General features: G+C 41.0%; 1 protein-coding gene across 1 annotated transcript in view; it reads left to right on the plus strand.

The window, feature by feature from the left end:
- BCAT1 (branched chain amino-acid transaminase 1, cytosolic) overlaps positions 1-17,078 on the plus strand; it is a 66,013-nt gene that overhangs the window by 20,750 nt on the left and 28,185 nt on the right. The window contains exon 3 of the mRNA XM_014959552.1: positions 15,491-15,691. Coding sequence (XP_014815038.1) covers positions 15,491-15,691 — 201 coding nt within the window. The remainder of the gene's footprint in view (positions 1-15,490; positions 15,692-17,078) is intronic.

The following is a 17,078-nucleotide window of genomic DNA, read 5'->3' on the forward strand; positions in this document are numbered from 1 at the left end:
TAGGTGCGGTGAGCTCCTGCAAATTTTACTGCAATTTCTACCTGACTTGGAAAGGTGGAGACTTGGAGACTCCTTATTCACACTGGGAGGGAAGGAATGAAGGCTACCTACAGTGAGCACCTCTGCTATCTGCTCACTGTTTTCATTCTCATAGGCTTCTCTGAAGTCAATAGATCAGAATTGGCACTTTGTTAGTTTTAACTGCTACTGAATTACCTTAATTTGACTCACTTCTGCAGTTAAAAATCTCCTCCTGACAGGCCTATGATTTGCAAGATACTTAATGTATGGCATTTAGAGTTGACACAGGACCAGTGATCTTGGAACTGATAAAAAACGTCGAAGGAAACAGTGATTATGCTAGAATTTCCTGTATTGCAGAAACTGTCAAATCTCTAGGATTTATCTCCTCAGCTCCTTCCACTAGAGTGAAATCTTCCTCCCTCCCCAGGTTGTATGCACATACTTATTTAAATAATTGGCTGTGGTTTGTGACCATAACTTAAGAAGTTATACTTACAGTTTTTTGCCTATTGTCAGCATTGGACCTCTAGGAGGGGAGTATGAAACCAGTAATGGAAAGTGCAGTCATCCTCTGTACCACTGAATGCATTTTGGGATGTTGAATCAAGGAATGCGCATTTCTGGTTTTGCTCTTACACTTTTTTTTTTTTTTTTTTGCATTCTGTAAACCAGCAAATAGCACACTTATGTCTAAGGGACTTACTGTTTATGATTAAAAATCTGGTAATTTCTTTAATGCATTCATGTTGCTTATTGTACTGTCACAAGACAGAACAAATGTTGTTTGGATAATGTAGTGGTCTATTTCCATACGTATCTAATTTAGCTTCTTTTAATGTATGTATTAGCTCTGACTTTGAATTTATAATACTTGGTCTCAGGAAACTAAAGGCACCTGTAATTGCCTTTACTTTTCCTCATGTTATCAATCCATATCAAGAAAGATGATTTTAGTTTTTAGGTAATCTTTTGTCATGCTATATGTTTTCTCTTTGAGAGACTGATACATGGAACACTTTAAGAAGGTATTACCTACTCCTATTATGTTTCTCTGTGTTTTAATGATCTGAAGCAGTGTAGAATTAGTCGAGCATCTTCATGGCGCAAAGTTCACTTCTTTTGTTTCAATTTTTAAGGGCCTATTTAGTGTACCAAAATGATGCAGGCCTTCTAGGGCATACTGGCTAGTCTGCTACGCCAAAGCAGAATAAAGTAACTGGAGTTTACAAGTGGGTTGGATCTGGATTGACTTGCTAATATGAAGACTTGTGGTAGTGGAATGAAAAATGCTTAAGTGGAGCTTCTGTATCTGAGTGGCTCCTTGTGTCACTCTAAATAACTGAGTGTTCCCTCGCAGTCTTCTGCAGACAGACCCACTCTTCCCAGGCTCTGAGCCAGTGGGATGTGAGCCCATGGCAGGCTGGACGGGATAGAGGCAGGTTAGTGCAGTGCGGTGTTCAAACTAATAATCCCCAGCGAGACCTTGGACTCATTAGACTGAATGCAGTGCTATGCTAATATGCTTGCATGGCTTCCAGTTTGAAGCTAGCTCACGTCTAGCTTTGTGAGATGCTGAATATAGTGAATTTTCAGTAATGGTGTATGTTTTAGTATTTTCTTTTTTGCATTGCTATAACATTTTAGAGCCCAAGCTGTGACCTAGCTGACATTGTGCTAGGTATTGTACAAATTAGAACATAATTTCCATGCTATAGGTAGAACCTACAAATAAACAACCAAAATCTCCGACAGTTTTTCCACATAATCTAAAGCTGTAGTGTATCTTCCCTCTAGACGAAGTATGAAGAAATTTAATATTTATTTCCAGTGCAGGCATTTGTGGTTCAAATCGAGAGATTGCCAGTGAAAGTTTTAGAGACGTTGATCTTGTTCTTGGAGGTCTCTTCACAGAAATACAGTTGTTCCTTACAATAGGACCTTTAGTTGCATGTTTTAAAACATGTAGTCTTTGCATGAAATGACTGTGAACTTGGTTGGCTCTATGCAAGACATACTCTGCTGATTCTGATTCTCTGCCTTGTTTTCACATTCTTGACAAATGATGCAATAACATTAAAAATAAAGAACAGGTCTTACCCTGGAAACATTAAAATTATAAATAAGTTAGTATTACAGGAGCAATCTATGCGGTTAAGATGCAGGTTAAATGTTATTGCAGTATGCAACGTTTCTTGTTTTATAGTGTACACTAGAGTTGGAAAAATTCCTTTTTTCTGTGGAGAAAGATATGCCTGTTTTCAAAACAGCCTGTCAAAGGAAAACCTGATAAATTATTGCATTTTTGTGTTTACATTAATGAAGAAACCACATTACTGTGATTCATTATCATGTTTATACTAATGAAACTCAAGTGCATCTATAATTTGTGCCAGATATAGTGGGATATTGGATTCTTTGCTCTGGGAACTGGGAGAGGGACTAATTCATTTTGAGATATTAGACAGTTTTAAGGTTTATTTTAGAAAAACATTATATATGTGGAAAAGTTTATGAAAGAGATAAAGAATAAACAATTCTCCAACCCTGTTTTTTTAAAAATGAAAATTGTTTGTTCACCAAATTTTCTTTCTTCCCCTCCAATGCAAAGATTAAATATGTATAAAATACAGAATAGTCTGATTTTTTTTTTTTTAAATATATTTGTAAAATCTGAACTAATTGTCTGTATCACATTGGCACATTGTTAGAGTTACACAGAGAAATTTCCTTGAAGACTTTAGGAAACACAACTTCTCTTGTGTTTTCATTTTATATGAGCAGTAGGTAAAGCTTCTGAGATGCTCAAAGCATATGGATCAAGGGAAGGGTGAAATCTTTTTGGAACATGGACATGTATGCATTGTAGTTACCACATTATGTACAAAGCTAACAAATATAAAGCAGTTTACATGGTTTATATGTTTTTCACATCTATTCCTCTCCAGCTTGTTCTCAATTTGTCATTTTCTACTGACATCAATGATTTATTTACCTCCCAAAGCATATGGGCGCTCAGTGAGGCTTCTGTCGTGTTGCAGCTGTTGATTCTTGTGTGGTTTTGAGGTGGGGGGTGGAGGTGGGGCTGGGGGGGAGTTATTAGGAGAATGCCCTGCATTTCCTTTTTAAATTCTGCATTAGACCCCACTTTAAATTTTGATTGATCAGGACATTATGTTTATGTTAAGTTGTATGAAGAAAAATTTATTACAGAAATTTACCAATATTTGATGCTGTAATGAGCAGTAGCTCCCCAAAGTGTGTATAGAGGAAAGCTGCTTTTATATAAACTGTCTTGAAGCAGTAAAAGAAAGATGATCAGTTGGGTATCTATGTGTGTGTATGTATAACATCACACAATAAGGCATCCCCGGATATTTTGTGTTTTAGAACCACAGGCTATCTTAGTCCATCCTCCCACTGAAAACAGGACTCTCATCAGCACCAGATCAGGTCAGCTGTGGCTTTGTCGAGTACTTGGCAGCACTGCTGTCTTTAAGAAAATGTATTTTTCTGATGTCCTAAGCTAAAACTTCGTCAGTTGCCACTTGGTAGGTCATTTCTGTATAATTTCCATGGAAGTACATAGCTGTATCCCCTGTTAGATCAAGAGGCCAAGCTAGAGGCCAATTCTGTGGCTGTGATAACAGTGCTTAGCATTTGTGGACATAGGTGGGCGTTGCTTTAGAAAAGGTCATTCTGATTTTTATCTTGATTTCAGCTGAATCTATTCACTCTACTTTTTTATCAAGGGCAATAAAATTATGTGGGTTTTGTCATGTGTTGAATCAACAAAGATTGGCGAGTAATAATATTATTAGATCTCAGTGCCTTCATATTACTTGATTACGCCTCCTAGCAGGGTATGTATATACTGCAGAATTAATTCAGGTGATTTACAATCAAATTCATTCCCTTATCGTCATCTGCCAAGAGGGAAAAGAGCTACAGCACAGAGAAGATTGAGCGCTGAGTGGTTTCTGTGGTATTCTGCATCCACGCAGGCATTGCACAGACTCTTTTGAATATTACTAATAATAGCTGGGCAAGACTGACTGCCATATCTGCTGCTTTCATTCCAGTTAGTATGGGTCTAGGTCACAGTAATGGTCGACACCCAGTGCACTTACAGTTGAGCGTCCTGTTTTGGTGAGAGAGAGAAGAAACAAAGCCCAGTATGTGTTAATGAATGTCTCAGTGGTTGGTTGTTGCCAGGAGAAAGTGGCTTTCCTGAAGGAGACCACGCAAGTTGCAAGCGCAGGTGGTGGAGGGTAAACTAATGCAGCTTAGTATTGCTCATAGCTCTGCTTGGCACATCCATGGTTCTCAATCAAGCTTGTTATCACAGAGTAGCAGGAGTAGCATCACTGATTCAGGAGTGTAGTAGCCAAGAAATGCTACTGAGCAACGAAAGAGTGGTGCTCAATGGATTCAAATCCAGCTGGTGGCCGGTGACAAGTGGTGTGCCTCAGGGCTCAGTGTTAGGACCATTTCTGTTTAACGTCTTTATTGATGATCTCGATAAGGACATAGGGTGTATCATCAGCAAGTTCGCAGATGACACCAAGTTAAGCAGGAGTGTTGATTCCCAGGAGGATGGGGAAGCTCTCCAGAGAGACTTAGATAGATTGGATCATTGGGCCAACATCAATGGTATGAGTTTCAACAAGGCCAAGTGCCAGGTCCTGCGCTTGGGCCACAATAACCCCCTGCAGCGCTACAGGCTGGGGGAAGTGTGGCTGGAGCTGCCTGGAGGAAAGAGACCTGGGGGTTCTCATTGACAAGTGGCTGAATATGAGCCAGCGTGTGCCCAGGGGGGCAAGAAAGCCAACGGCATCCTGGCTTGTATTAGAAATACCATGACCAGCAGAAGTAGGGAGGTGGTTGTGCCCCTGTACTCAGCACTGGTGAGGCCACACCTCGAGTATTGTGTCCAGTTTTGGGCACCTCAATCCAAGAGAGATATCGAGGTGCTGGAGCGAGTGCAGAGGAGGGCAACGAAGCTGGTGAAGGGCCTGGAAAGCAAATCATATGAGGGGCAGTTGAAGGAGCTGGGACTGTTTAGTTTGAGGAAGAGGAGGCTGAGGGGAGACCTCATCACTCTCTACAACTACTTGAAAGGACACTGTGGAGAAGTTGGTGCTGGTCTCTTCTCACAGGTAATTAATGACAGAACTAGAGGGAATGGCTTCAAGCTCCAACAGGGTAGGTTTAGACTGAATATTGGGAAAGAATTTTTCTCAGAAAGAGTGGTCAGACATTGGAATAGGCTGCCCAGGGAGGGGGTTGAGTCACCACCATCCCTGGATGTGTTTAAGAGTCGTTTAGATGTGGTGTTGGGGGATATGGTGTAGGGGAGAACTTTGTAGAGTAGGGTAGATGGTTGGACTCGATGATCCCAAGGGTCTCTTCCAACCTAGACGATTCTATGATTCTATGACAGTACTGTGAAAAAAATTCACCATGATTCTTCCATGGTACATTAAGGGATGGTTTCCCATCAGTCTGCAGTTAGGCTTCTCATGCCATCGGGAGCCCATCCATAATGTGGCACTTGAGATCTGTGGCAGCTCTGTTAATTTTAGATTAGTGGCACGTAGTTCAGTGTTTCTCTTCAGATGGGTAATATCCTTCAAATAGTTGGCAGGCTTTTAGCAAATAAGTTTTTTTAGCTGTAGTAGAGAAACTGATGGTCCTGTTATCTGAAGCTGTAGGATTTGCAAATAAAGCTAATTATCTTCAGCAAATAACAGGACCTTTTAGCCAAGATAAAAAGAAGATGATAGAAAAAACAGCCGGGGGACAGTTTGGCAGAGCTGTTTTATAGCATAAAGAAAGCAATACCTTATCTGCTTTTTAACTAGGAGCTTAAGATATAGTTGGTGTCTGTAATAGCACTGAAATTGTACCACAATTATGGAACTTCCATTGACTTGTATCTTTTTCTGGATTTATTTTTCCCAAGATGAAGAATTGCTTTTAAAATGCAGGGCTTTAGTACCATACAATCATTCCCAAGGAAAAGTATCTGACTCCAAAACTTACAAAGTCCACGGTGTCCATACCTATTTCCAGGAATTCTTCAATTTTAATGTCATTGTGATATCAGGTCCACGGATTTGATATTAAATGGTTTTTATGCTGAACACACATGAATAGGAGCTACAATTTAGGAAGGCTACAATTTAGGAAGGCTACAATTTAGCCTTTCTGTTTGCTATTGAAATTATCTTTCTACCCTAACTCTCATGAACTAACAGTCTTGAGAGCTGGAAGAGTTTTATCTTAATCCCATACTTAGTTCCCTTTTCTAGAAAAGTACTGAATGAAATGAATTGGCAAAATGTGGCAGTTTCAGTGGCAGATCAAACGCTGAAATTCATGGCAATTTGTAAGTTTGCCTTCTGTCTACCGGTGTGAGAGGGAGATGGGATAAGAGGAAAGGGCAAATGAGGTTAACTGAATGTTTGAACTGTTCCTGCAACTTCTATGTAAGAAACTGTAGCATAAAAGCTTTTTATATTCCCAAAAGTTTCTGAAATTCTATATGAAGTGGTAAATTCCGAATGCCTTCATTCCATGAATCCAGTTCCCTGCATGTCTGCAAGCTTATTAAAATCAGGGTAAGAAGATTTAATTGCAACTGCTCTGGATTTGGACGAGTGAGATTATGATTCTATTCTCGGCTATTCCACATAACAGGTTTGTGACTGGCCAGGCTACTTAGGCAAAATATTTCCAGCTTGTTTGTCTGAAATTTAGTTTGCAATTCATTTCTTCCTTCAATATGGCTACATTTTAAGAAAAGCTTAGATGTAAATATCTCATTCTTTGTTTGTTTTTTTTTTTTTGTGTAGAATAGAAGTTACAGTTTTTCCTGAACCAGGACACAATAGTGTCTTAAATCTTTGTGGACCGAATTGATAAGTTTTGTTTTTATAGAGCATTATTTGAACATCTGAAACACAGTGCTGTTGTACAGAAATGTGGTATTGGTGAAATGTCGCAGATCTCTCTATTCCAGTTCTGTGTCGCAGGCCAGTGTGAGCCCTCAGCTTGTGTTAAGCTCAAACCTTCTCCCAGGCAAACTCTTTCTAAAAATGGAACATTGTGTTTATGCTACAATAAAGAAATACAGTGGTTGTGAGGCAAGGAGCAGCTCAGCATCAGGAATTGCATTAACAAGCTGCCAGATCTTTTGAGAAGAAGCAGTATATACTAGTAGTGAATAATATTAGTAGTGTAATTAATCAATGTGTTCTGTTAGTGAAAAATGCTCCTAGTTTTGTATTTATGGAAATGTTTGAGTGTGAGTCTATGAGAGGACTTTCTGTGTAAGGAATTGGGCTATTACTGAACTGCAGTCTGTGATTTCCCTTTTCAATCTATGGAATTGCTTCTTTCTAATTAAAAGCTCAGGTACGTCTACATTGCAGACATGAAGTGCAGTTGCATGGCCAAAGAGGATTTTTATATAGCTAACCTGACCAGCATGAACAGTGAGCTACAGCAATGTGTTTTTCAGTCCAGTGCAATGACTGCCTTAAAGCTTGCTCGTGCTTCCTGCCTCTTCGCACTTTTCTGATCATCCCACTTAATCAACTGGAATAGCTGTTAGCAAACAGAAACAGTTTATATGGCTAAAATGTAATAATGTGTCCAGTTTCTGTTCCTATGTTTAATAGTCTTCCCAGCATCTTGGTGGTTTATATTTTAATTAGGTAGTCATATTTGAAATGCTTTATATAATTCTTCAATAGATGAGATACAAGATAGCTGTTTTCTGTAGATCTGACAATGCCATTTGCTAGAGTAGAGGAGATAGAGCCCATTAAAATCATATAGATGCTTTCCTTAAGATTTCCTTAATATCAGGTAGAAAGTTTCCTTAAGATCTGTAGGAACCCCATCTTCATCTTTCTTAACTGTAAAAATATGTATCTTCTGAAACGTGTCAATGGAGAATGGACTAATAAGTAAGGGATGAAAAAAACCAACCCCAAAACATTACTAGTCCATTTAATTTTCCTGAAGCAGTACAAAGGGGTGAGATTCAGGTAGTTTTGCCTCTCTTATGATCCAAATTCCTACAAAGATTGAGGAAAGGGTCTTGATTAACTTAAATGGGCTTTGGGTCAAATCAGTGGGAGTTGGTATAGGGCAATATTTCAGCAACATATGGAAAAAAAATCTTAAAATTTAATTGCTGGTGTTGAAATCAATGATACTATGCATTATCCATGTGCTTGAGTGTTTTGTTGACACCTACAAAAAGTAGGCCAAGACTTGTTCCTGCAATGGTTTCTCTACAATCTAGCTGAACTGTGGCTTTCCAAGATCTTTATTTCCCTTCTGGGACATCTTAGGAGCTTCAGACTACATTTTGAGCTATGCTGCTGCCCTAGGTGCTATTTTCATTCTCCAAGGCAAGAAGTTTATGTCAATTCCAACCCCTTCTCTGTTCTCTTGTGAGAGCAGGTTTACTTCCCTGCCTACTGCTTCAAATCAAACATTCCTGAATGAGAGCTGGAGCATCCATCAGGTCAAGGAAAAGATTGAAGAAGCCAACAGTAATGCTATGCCCTTCTGCTTTTCTTCCCTTTGCTTGCAGAGCGTAGCAGAAGCTCATTCTTTGGTTAGACAAATATTTAATAAATATCTGTTATGAATAGTCTAGGAAGATGCCTTGCAGAGGAAGGGCTAGACAAAGTCCTTCCAGCCATGTTTTCTGTAACTTCTGTGATTGACTCACAACTGATTCAGAGCCTTGGACTCCCTTTTGCTTTGTCATTTGTTCTGTGGTTTGTTACCCAGCGTACAGTCAACCTGATGCAATGATTCCAGGCCCCAGTCCAATTACATATTGTCAGATGAAGTCTCAGGGAAGCTTTATGTTGAAAGATTTCTGGGTATTTTCCCTGGGGTTGCAAAAGATATTTTGTTATATTTTGTTTCTCTTTATTTTTTTGTAGTAGGAAGATGGCTTTCTTCCTGCTCAAATCTTATTATGTCTTGGCACACTTTCCATTCTCAAGCCTCAGGCTCTGCTGTAAATTTAAAATAGTAATGATGGTAAAGGGATTATAAGGTAGCTTACATTAATATTACTTTTTATACTTACAAGCTAGTGACAGATTTCTAAGAATGTATTTAACTCAATCTTATTCTGCTTTGAGTTCACAGAATTATTATTGTTCACATTGCTTCTACTTCAGACTTTATTATTGTGATCAGAGCTATACAGGGCTTAGCCCTGTACAGAAAGCGGTATTGTCTGCCCTGGAAAACCAGCAGTCTTTTCCAAAGAAGGTAGGATGGGAAAAGAAAGAAAAAACCACAGACCTTGGTTTACCCGAGGCCTGTAGGACATGAATTTCTTTTTAAACTCAAGTAGCTGCTGCTGTTTTGTCAGCTAGTGATTAGTGGATAGAGCTAAGAGGTAGTAAGTCAGACAAACTAGACAAAATACCAGCTAGAAGAGGTTGCAGTTGGTTTCATCTACTGGAGCAGGACTCAATATTTCTATTTCTAAGAAAGGGTTTAGGAATAGGCAGAATAAGTGATTGCTTATTTCATCCCAATGGAGGAGGAAGGTACTAGTTGCCCTAACACCACCCATGGCCTCCATAGCATTTTCCTGCTTCCTAGTTGCATCGCCTAGCACTGCTGCTATCTGCTGTGGTGTATCTGATGGAGGAGTTGGTATGTCATCCCTGATTCCTCAGGGAGTTTGGCAATAGTTTGGCACAAGCCTTTTGTTCTGTGTGCAGTATTAGCTGTTAAGCATGATTCATGATGTCTGCCGACAGAAAGCACGCCTGTGTGATGAAGGCTCTTCCTGCATCGGGTTGCAGTTCCCCTGTGGGCTGCTCATAGTAGCTGCTCTACAGGACCAATTATGTGCAACATATAGTAAGTAGGTTGAACCCTGTTTTATGAGGGTGCTGGGCTGGGATATCTAATGGATGAGCTTCTCCAGCCAGCTGGGATCACTGCTCAGGTCAGCAAGAAGAGATGAGCAATCCTCTGCCACCTGCAGCTCAACATCTGGATAGTTATAGAGCTGAATGAGTTGCAGGAGAAAGGTGGTAGCTGGCTCAGTGGCTGCAGGGCAAAAAAACCCCAACTTGTTTATGACAAGACACTTCAGAGGTGAACAATACACTTTCTTCAGCCTCATTAGCATCCTCAGCCTAGTTGCCCACCACTGCTTCTCTTTGGCAGCACAGACCTCTTCTCAGTCTGTCATATAGGAGGAACCTCAGGTTCAGGAGGCCAGGCAGAAGACACTGTGGGGCGAAAGTAGCTGCTCCAGCAGAAATAATGACTTCCTGGGATAAAGATGTGTGGGTGGGGAAAGGCTAAAAGCAATGAAGAAGGTACAACAGCCGTAAGGACTGAACTGCATGAAAACATCTTCCCCATTCCTGGAGCCCTCCCCAAAACCATTCTGTCTACTCCAGGCCTCTTTCTCTTCAACTCCCCCAGGCTACGCTTTGTTACATTTCCCCTTTATAGTAATTCCTTACGCTCGTTGTAATCTCTATCCTTCTCAAAATTTGCTCTGCTACTGCAACCACATTTCAGTGTTCACAAGTGCAAGGGCAAAACCAAGATACTCAAATTCGCCTACGCTTCCGTGTCCGCTATTGCATCAGAAGGCCCTGATCTTTCCTAGGATATGCTTACAAACTCTGCATAAGTAATAAAAAATAATAATTGCAGTTGCTTTGTGATCTTGAATGAATCACCTTGACTACAAGTCAGGGCGGTTGCTTGTTTGATCTGAATAAGTTACAGTCAGTCTCACTGAGTTGATGTTCACGTCTTGAGGATCTCTGCTGAAACTTGCTGTTACAGTTCGGTAACTCGTAAGTTATTTTACAGCTGAGGCTGCCAGTTCTGGTTTTACTCATGATAGAAATGCTTGGCCCAGTGCAGTGTTTAGAAAAGTTTGGGTATGTCAAATGAATTACACCTGTTACAGCTGCTTGTAGTCTAGCAGTTTCGGCACAGTGAAAATAACTGCAGCCAGGGATCATTTGGGAAGCTGTTGGCAAAATTTGATGGAAAGAGTAGAATATTTACTTGCCATCTGCACCTACCCAAGACAGCTCTCTAGGGTAAGAAAGGTAGGATTGTAGTAATGAGAGTAACAGTTCTGGCCAAAGGCTTCTGTCAGCTCCAAATCCACTTGAGGCTATTGCAAAGGCTGGGTAGAATAAGCATTCAACTGACATTTTAGCTAGAGGCACCAGAATGTCTCAGCTTTGGCTAAAATTGACACTGACCAGCATGTCATTTTTGATTTGACCTAGCTTGTAATTGACAAGATCTGTTTTGATCAAATGATGAATTTTAGTTTCAGGAGGTCACAATATATCTTCTTTGCTTGGGCTGGATAAAGCTTCCCTCTGGAAGTAGTTACGTCGGAAGCAGCAGGCACTTTTCAGATGAGGGGCTGTTCAAAAAGGTGTGTCTGGTCAAGACAGCGGCTGTTTGTAGGTGTAGCATTGCTATATAAGCCCTGAAAATCAACAGTATCCAACTGGCTTCCCCACCGTCCCCTTTTGCCTACCATAGGCAGGGCAATCTGGGCGATCTTCCTTTTACTTATACTGGAGTGCCCTGGGCTGGCACCTAGGCATTTATATCTTGTATGTACTGTACTGCTGACGTGCAAAGTTTGCAGGGCTGGAACTACGTCTTTGTCATTTTACTTTAGGCAACGGGCCAAATAGCTGCACTCAATAGACTGTGTGCCACATCTGTTTCTTTCTTTATCTCCCTTATCATTTTTGTCCCTGCGTTTACCGGTTCTCCTTCCAGTGTAATGGTTTTATTAGGCAGCAGCATTAGAAGGTGCTTGAGAGCACATGTGTAAACCAAGCAAGCAAAACAAACCTGCTTGAAAATTGCCCTTTGTATTGGCAGTACAAACAGCAGAGATCTGGATGGGTGTTAATGCATCCTTAGTGCTGCTTTCAGGGCTGTTGACAAAGGAAAGAAATAAATCGCTGTTTATAAAGGTCATAGGTGATACCATGGTAACACTGTGATAACGTTTTTTTAATAAATGATATTAAAGAAATAGGCATTGATACTTAATCAGTTCCCCTGGTATTAGTCACCTGGCCTTGCTCCGCTCTCTGTGCGGGTTCTTCTGAGTGTTTGGTTTCCCACCTGCTAGCGCTGCTTGAGCAGCACCACAAAATGCTGGGGCAAGTTGAGACAAAAGGGTCTGTGGGCCAAGCAAGATGTTATGTAGGGGGTCTTGCCACTCAGGGACCCAGAAGAGGTTGAGGGTGCAGGCAGTACTTCATGCCTCAGACCACACTGTGGGAGAGAGTACTCCAAGGGAGGGTTCTCCAGCTCCCCCACCCTCATACCCCTCCATGGGAAAAAAAGATGGAATGTATTGCAGCTCTTGGTGGTGTCTTGACATAAAAAGCATTAGGATTCTGAAAGATTCAGGTGATTTTGCATGCTGTTACTCACTGCTTGGTAAAAGAGGGAGAAAAAATACAGCAGAATGAATAAGGGGGAAGAGCCTTAAGAAAGGATCTTAATAATATAATGGTCAAAAACCATAAATCTTAAATGCATCTCCCGTAAGCCTAACGGGATTATAAGGATCAGGAAAATTGTCTTCTTGCCAGTTTCCTCATTGTTGCCGTACTGGTCTGTGGTGTTTAGCTTATATTTGTGGTCTTTTGCAGGGTATTCCTACTGTTGTTTGAAGGAAGTTGTTATGGGTCAAGTTGTACCTGATATTGTTGAGTCAGGTGTTTGCGAAACGCCTGAATAAATGCTGAAATAAGTGAGAAACAGCAGGCGGGCTCCTTGCTCAGAGTGTGCAGCTCCAGCAAGCTCTGTGATCCAGAAGTTATTTGCTACATTCCCGGATAAGCATCATAGCTACCTACTTCTCTAGTCTTTCTGCCTTCAAGTGACTCAACCCAAAATCCAGTCCGGGGATTTCTGTGTGTGACTGCAGAAAGTCCCCAGTCGTGGGGGCTGAGGGCTAAGCAGTGTGGGCTACTGTTCTGAGCCACGGGCACTGCTGCGTGACCGCTATCACACAGTGGTGCCCGCTCTGTTGAACTCGCAGGAGCGAGCACTTGGCCCACCTCTTATTTCTAATGAGCCAGCATAGGAAGGACTCAGGATCTGGGACCTTCTTTGCATTAACCATTAGAGTGTAACAGTGTGCTTGTATTTGATCAGCATAATTTTATTGAATTATGGCTCACATGAGAGAGACTCCGTCCGAGGCTCTCTCAAGCCACCAAGGTCTCCAAAGCTGGAGAAATATCTTTGGTGGCAAAACTGGGTCAAAGAAAGCCCAAATGCTCCAAAGTGAGCATGTTTCTTCACTTGCGGCTGCAGCTTGCTGCTCCACCTACATATGCTTGTGGGTCTGTGAGATGAGCCACATCAAAGTCTTTCCCCATCTGTAAAGTAAATGCTGTTTGTTCGCCCAAATAAGCTTAGCAGGCTGTTTTGTAGTGCTACCTTTCAACTAGTTGTGCTACCACAACTGAGGAAGTGGGACATTGAGGCATAAAAGCAAAACTCAGCACATTGATGGGAGTTCTAGGGGATGAGCCTCCATGAGATAATGCTGGTCCCCAGGCCAGTTTATTGTGGAGATGATGATGACCTTAATGAAAATGAGCTGAGATGAGAAAGAAGCCTTGACTGGCTGACCCAGCGGCTGCCCGCTGGCAGTGGGAGTTCTTTGAAAGCTGTGATTCTGTCCAGAGATAAAGGAAGAGTTTAAGTGTGTTCTACATCCCTGCGTATGCCCCATTGACATCCTGCTCCTGCATAAGTGTTTTCCTGAGCCGAGTCTTGCATTGTGACTAATTGCAAACACTCCTTTGTGGCTTTTGTTTTGATCCAGGCTTTTCTGTGATATCTTTTTTTCCAAAGTGCATGATAAGAGATTGTCAGGTAAAATTCATTTCTATTTTCAGGACATCACTAAGTAGTGCTTTTCTCATTGGCACATCTACTGTCAGCAGGATAAAGGGTGCTCTAAAGACTTCAGAAGAGAAATTGTTGTTTCATCAGATTATCTATTAGTTCAACCAGACTAATGCACTGCAATATCTAGACAAGCCCTATAATTGGAGATAGTTTGAAACAAGCTTTTAGCTGTGCGTGTGCTCCAGCTCTAAGTTAATTTCACATCTAAGTCATTAAGCAAGGAAAAAAGTAAATCAAAAAAACCCCTAAACCAAAACCAACTAATCAACAAAAACTAAGCCATTGTTGATTAAAGACATGTGGAAAATTAGGTTGTTTACAAAGATGGGGGTGTGTTCTTTTTCAAAAGCTTTGGACTGATTCTTTCTCATTTTGCAAAATGTGTGCTTGATCTTGAAAAATCAAATCGGTGATATCTTTTGCAGAACCGCCTTTTTAGTGCACGTGCAAATCATTTGAGCAATAATCTGAACTACCTGAACTACGCTACTAGTGTCCCAGTCTATCCTGTATGTGCCCAGCACTGAGCAGTAAGATTTCCCTTGGGGGTCTGTAATAAGGGTCCATGCTTTCTGAGTCACGTTAGGAAGGACAATGGAGCTTCAAATACAATTCTTTGTTGAATCCTTCCTTGCCTGTCTGACCAGCACACGTTAAATCCTCAGATGACATAGAAAGAGTATGGAGAAGGCTGCACACTTCATAGCCCTCTCTAGTTGTTTAGCCCCTATCTGTGTATAAAAGGGGAGTGACGTGCCAGAGATCCTGCTTTCCTTCTTGCTGTTCTTTAGGATGATTCACACCATACAAGCTACTATAAGGAAAATTAACTCTCTCCCAGCTAAAACCAGTACAAAAAACGATGCTGCATTCCTGCAGCTAGTCATGACTTGTTAGGGAAAGTCTCTGGAGTTAATGATGCAGGGAAACGTTTAGCCTTCTTTGCTAATGGGATCTTTCTAGGAAAATATGAACGTGATTAAATAAGCTAGTGTGACCCAAGTAATCTGCTGACTGCTGGCTCTGATCTCTCACATTGGTTTTATGCATTAAAGGAAAATCGGCGTAACGTATCTACTTAGTTGTGAGGGGGATTAATTTCTGATGATCAGCTTATGTTCTGAGGTACAGCAATTTGGTGTTTCTGGAACTTGTACAGATGTGTTAATCTAAATGTCCAAGGAATTTTCATCTGCTAATTTTCTGGTTTTACCCCTTGTGTTGCTTCCTCCACTTAACAGGGTTTCGAAATAAGCTAATTACTTCTGGTATAAACAGCACTGCATATATGTATGCATACACAGTATGGATACTTTGCCAGCTTCTTAGAGGTTAGCCACCTGTAACTGTTCTGCCATTAAATGTCCCCACAAATAAAATATTTCATTTGTCCATATTCACTGATGCAGAGTAATTTTTGAATCGGTCTGACTTAATTGTTTTTATACACTTAATTTTTGTTTTTATGTTCCTTCAGGCTTCAGACTTGATTATCACCCCAGCTACAACTTTCAAGGAAAAACCAGACCCCAATGGTTTGGTATTTGGAACTGTGTTCACTGATAATATGCTGACAATTGAATGGTCCTTGGCTTCAGGATGGGAGAAACCTTATATTAAGCCTCTTGGGAACCTTTCATTGCATCCAGCCTCCTCGTCTCTGCACTATGCTATAGAAGTGAGTACTGAATAGATTTGGAAACTGCTATTTTTATTTCATTAGCACTTGAAGCCATAGCTTTGTAATACAAGGACTACTGCCATCTTAAGTGTATTAGTATTGAGCTTTGTTTTGTTAACTGATGTCCTTCCAGACAACAGGGTTATGTTTATGTTAGTATAACTCCGAAGCGACTCTGGCCTGTGGATTCCAGTTCACTTTCTAGCCTACTGAAGGTGAGCCCATTCTTGTGTGGTGACAAGTTCATTTGAGAAAGAATTCTAGTTCGCTGACAGTGGATCAGTCCAATTACTGTCTCTGATGTAGCTTAATGAAGCACTGGATAAGACCGTGTGAGATTCCATGAATAGCTTTAATTTGGGGACTGAACAAGCACTTTGTGAAAGATGCTTTAAGTGGTCTCCGACATAGATCTGACGCATTCAGAATATACAAGTCTATTGAGAAGCAGAGAATATACAGCAAGGAACTTCGGAAAGTGAAATGTTAAGTCGGAAACCAGCGTGGTTAACAGTTTCCGTGCTTAGCTGCTTACTGTCTAAAGCCGCTTTTTGTGTCTCCAGAGCAGCTTTGGCTATACTCACATCTGTGTGAGGGCCTCAGTAGGGCACCTATGCTGAAATGGAAGCTTGCTTCTCCTCCCACTTCTGGGTGGGTGCGAGTGTCTCCACTGAAGATAGTGGAATTGCTTGAGCTTCTTTTACTTTTCTTTTCTTTTCTTTTCTTTTTTTTTTTTAACCACTGGTGTAAGGGAATAATCAAGCTTTTCCCTGCTTGTTGTCCCTGAGCCCCTGCCTTCACCATTTTTTGTTGTCACTGATTTTTCCCCATCTAGTCACCAAGCCTCCAAAGGTCCTGTGCAAATTACAACAGGCCCCTGTGACTAAGGCTGCAGCTCTTGATCTGCCCACGAAGTAAGAAACCACGCTGGAGTCCCAAATCTGTATTTCACTCTTAGTAGCATATTGCTTTAATGCTCGGCCTCTGGCCCAGTCTGAAATCATTGCTAACATGAATATGCTCTTATTTTTTTTTCCCATTTGTTATTCTTTTACCTTATTGCATCACGTTTCCTCTAGCCAAGAGGACAGACAGAGGAGAATCTGGTGCCAATGCTGTGGCTCAATGAATACACAGTGGGTATAACAAAAATGATGAATTTGGCATTCCCTCCCCTTTTTCCTTGCCCTCCATGATGCAGTGTGATAATCTGGATCTGCTGAACTCCAGATCCAGCTCCTGTGATGTAAAGATGTTAGTTAATATTGTTTGCACACCACAGTAGCAAGCAACCATCAAGCAACCACAGCAGTTGCTTTTATTCAAGTTGAGCATTTCTGGAACACATCACTGTCTCCCTTTTTAATGGGTGAAAGGTTTTACT

The sequence above is a fragment of the Calidris pugnax genome, unplaced genomic scaffold (assembly GCF_001431845.1).
Source record: "Calidris pugnax isolate Ruff unplaced genomic scaffold, ASM143184v1 scaffold316, whole genome shotgun sequence".
Taxonomy (NCBI): Eukaryota; Metazoa; Chordata; class Aves; order Charadriiformes; family Scolopacidae; genus Calidris; species Calidris pugnax.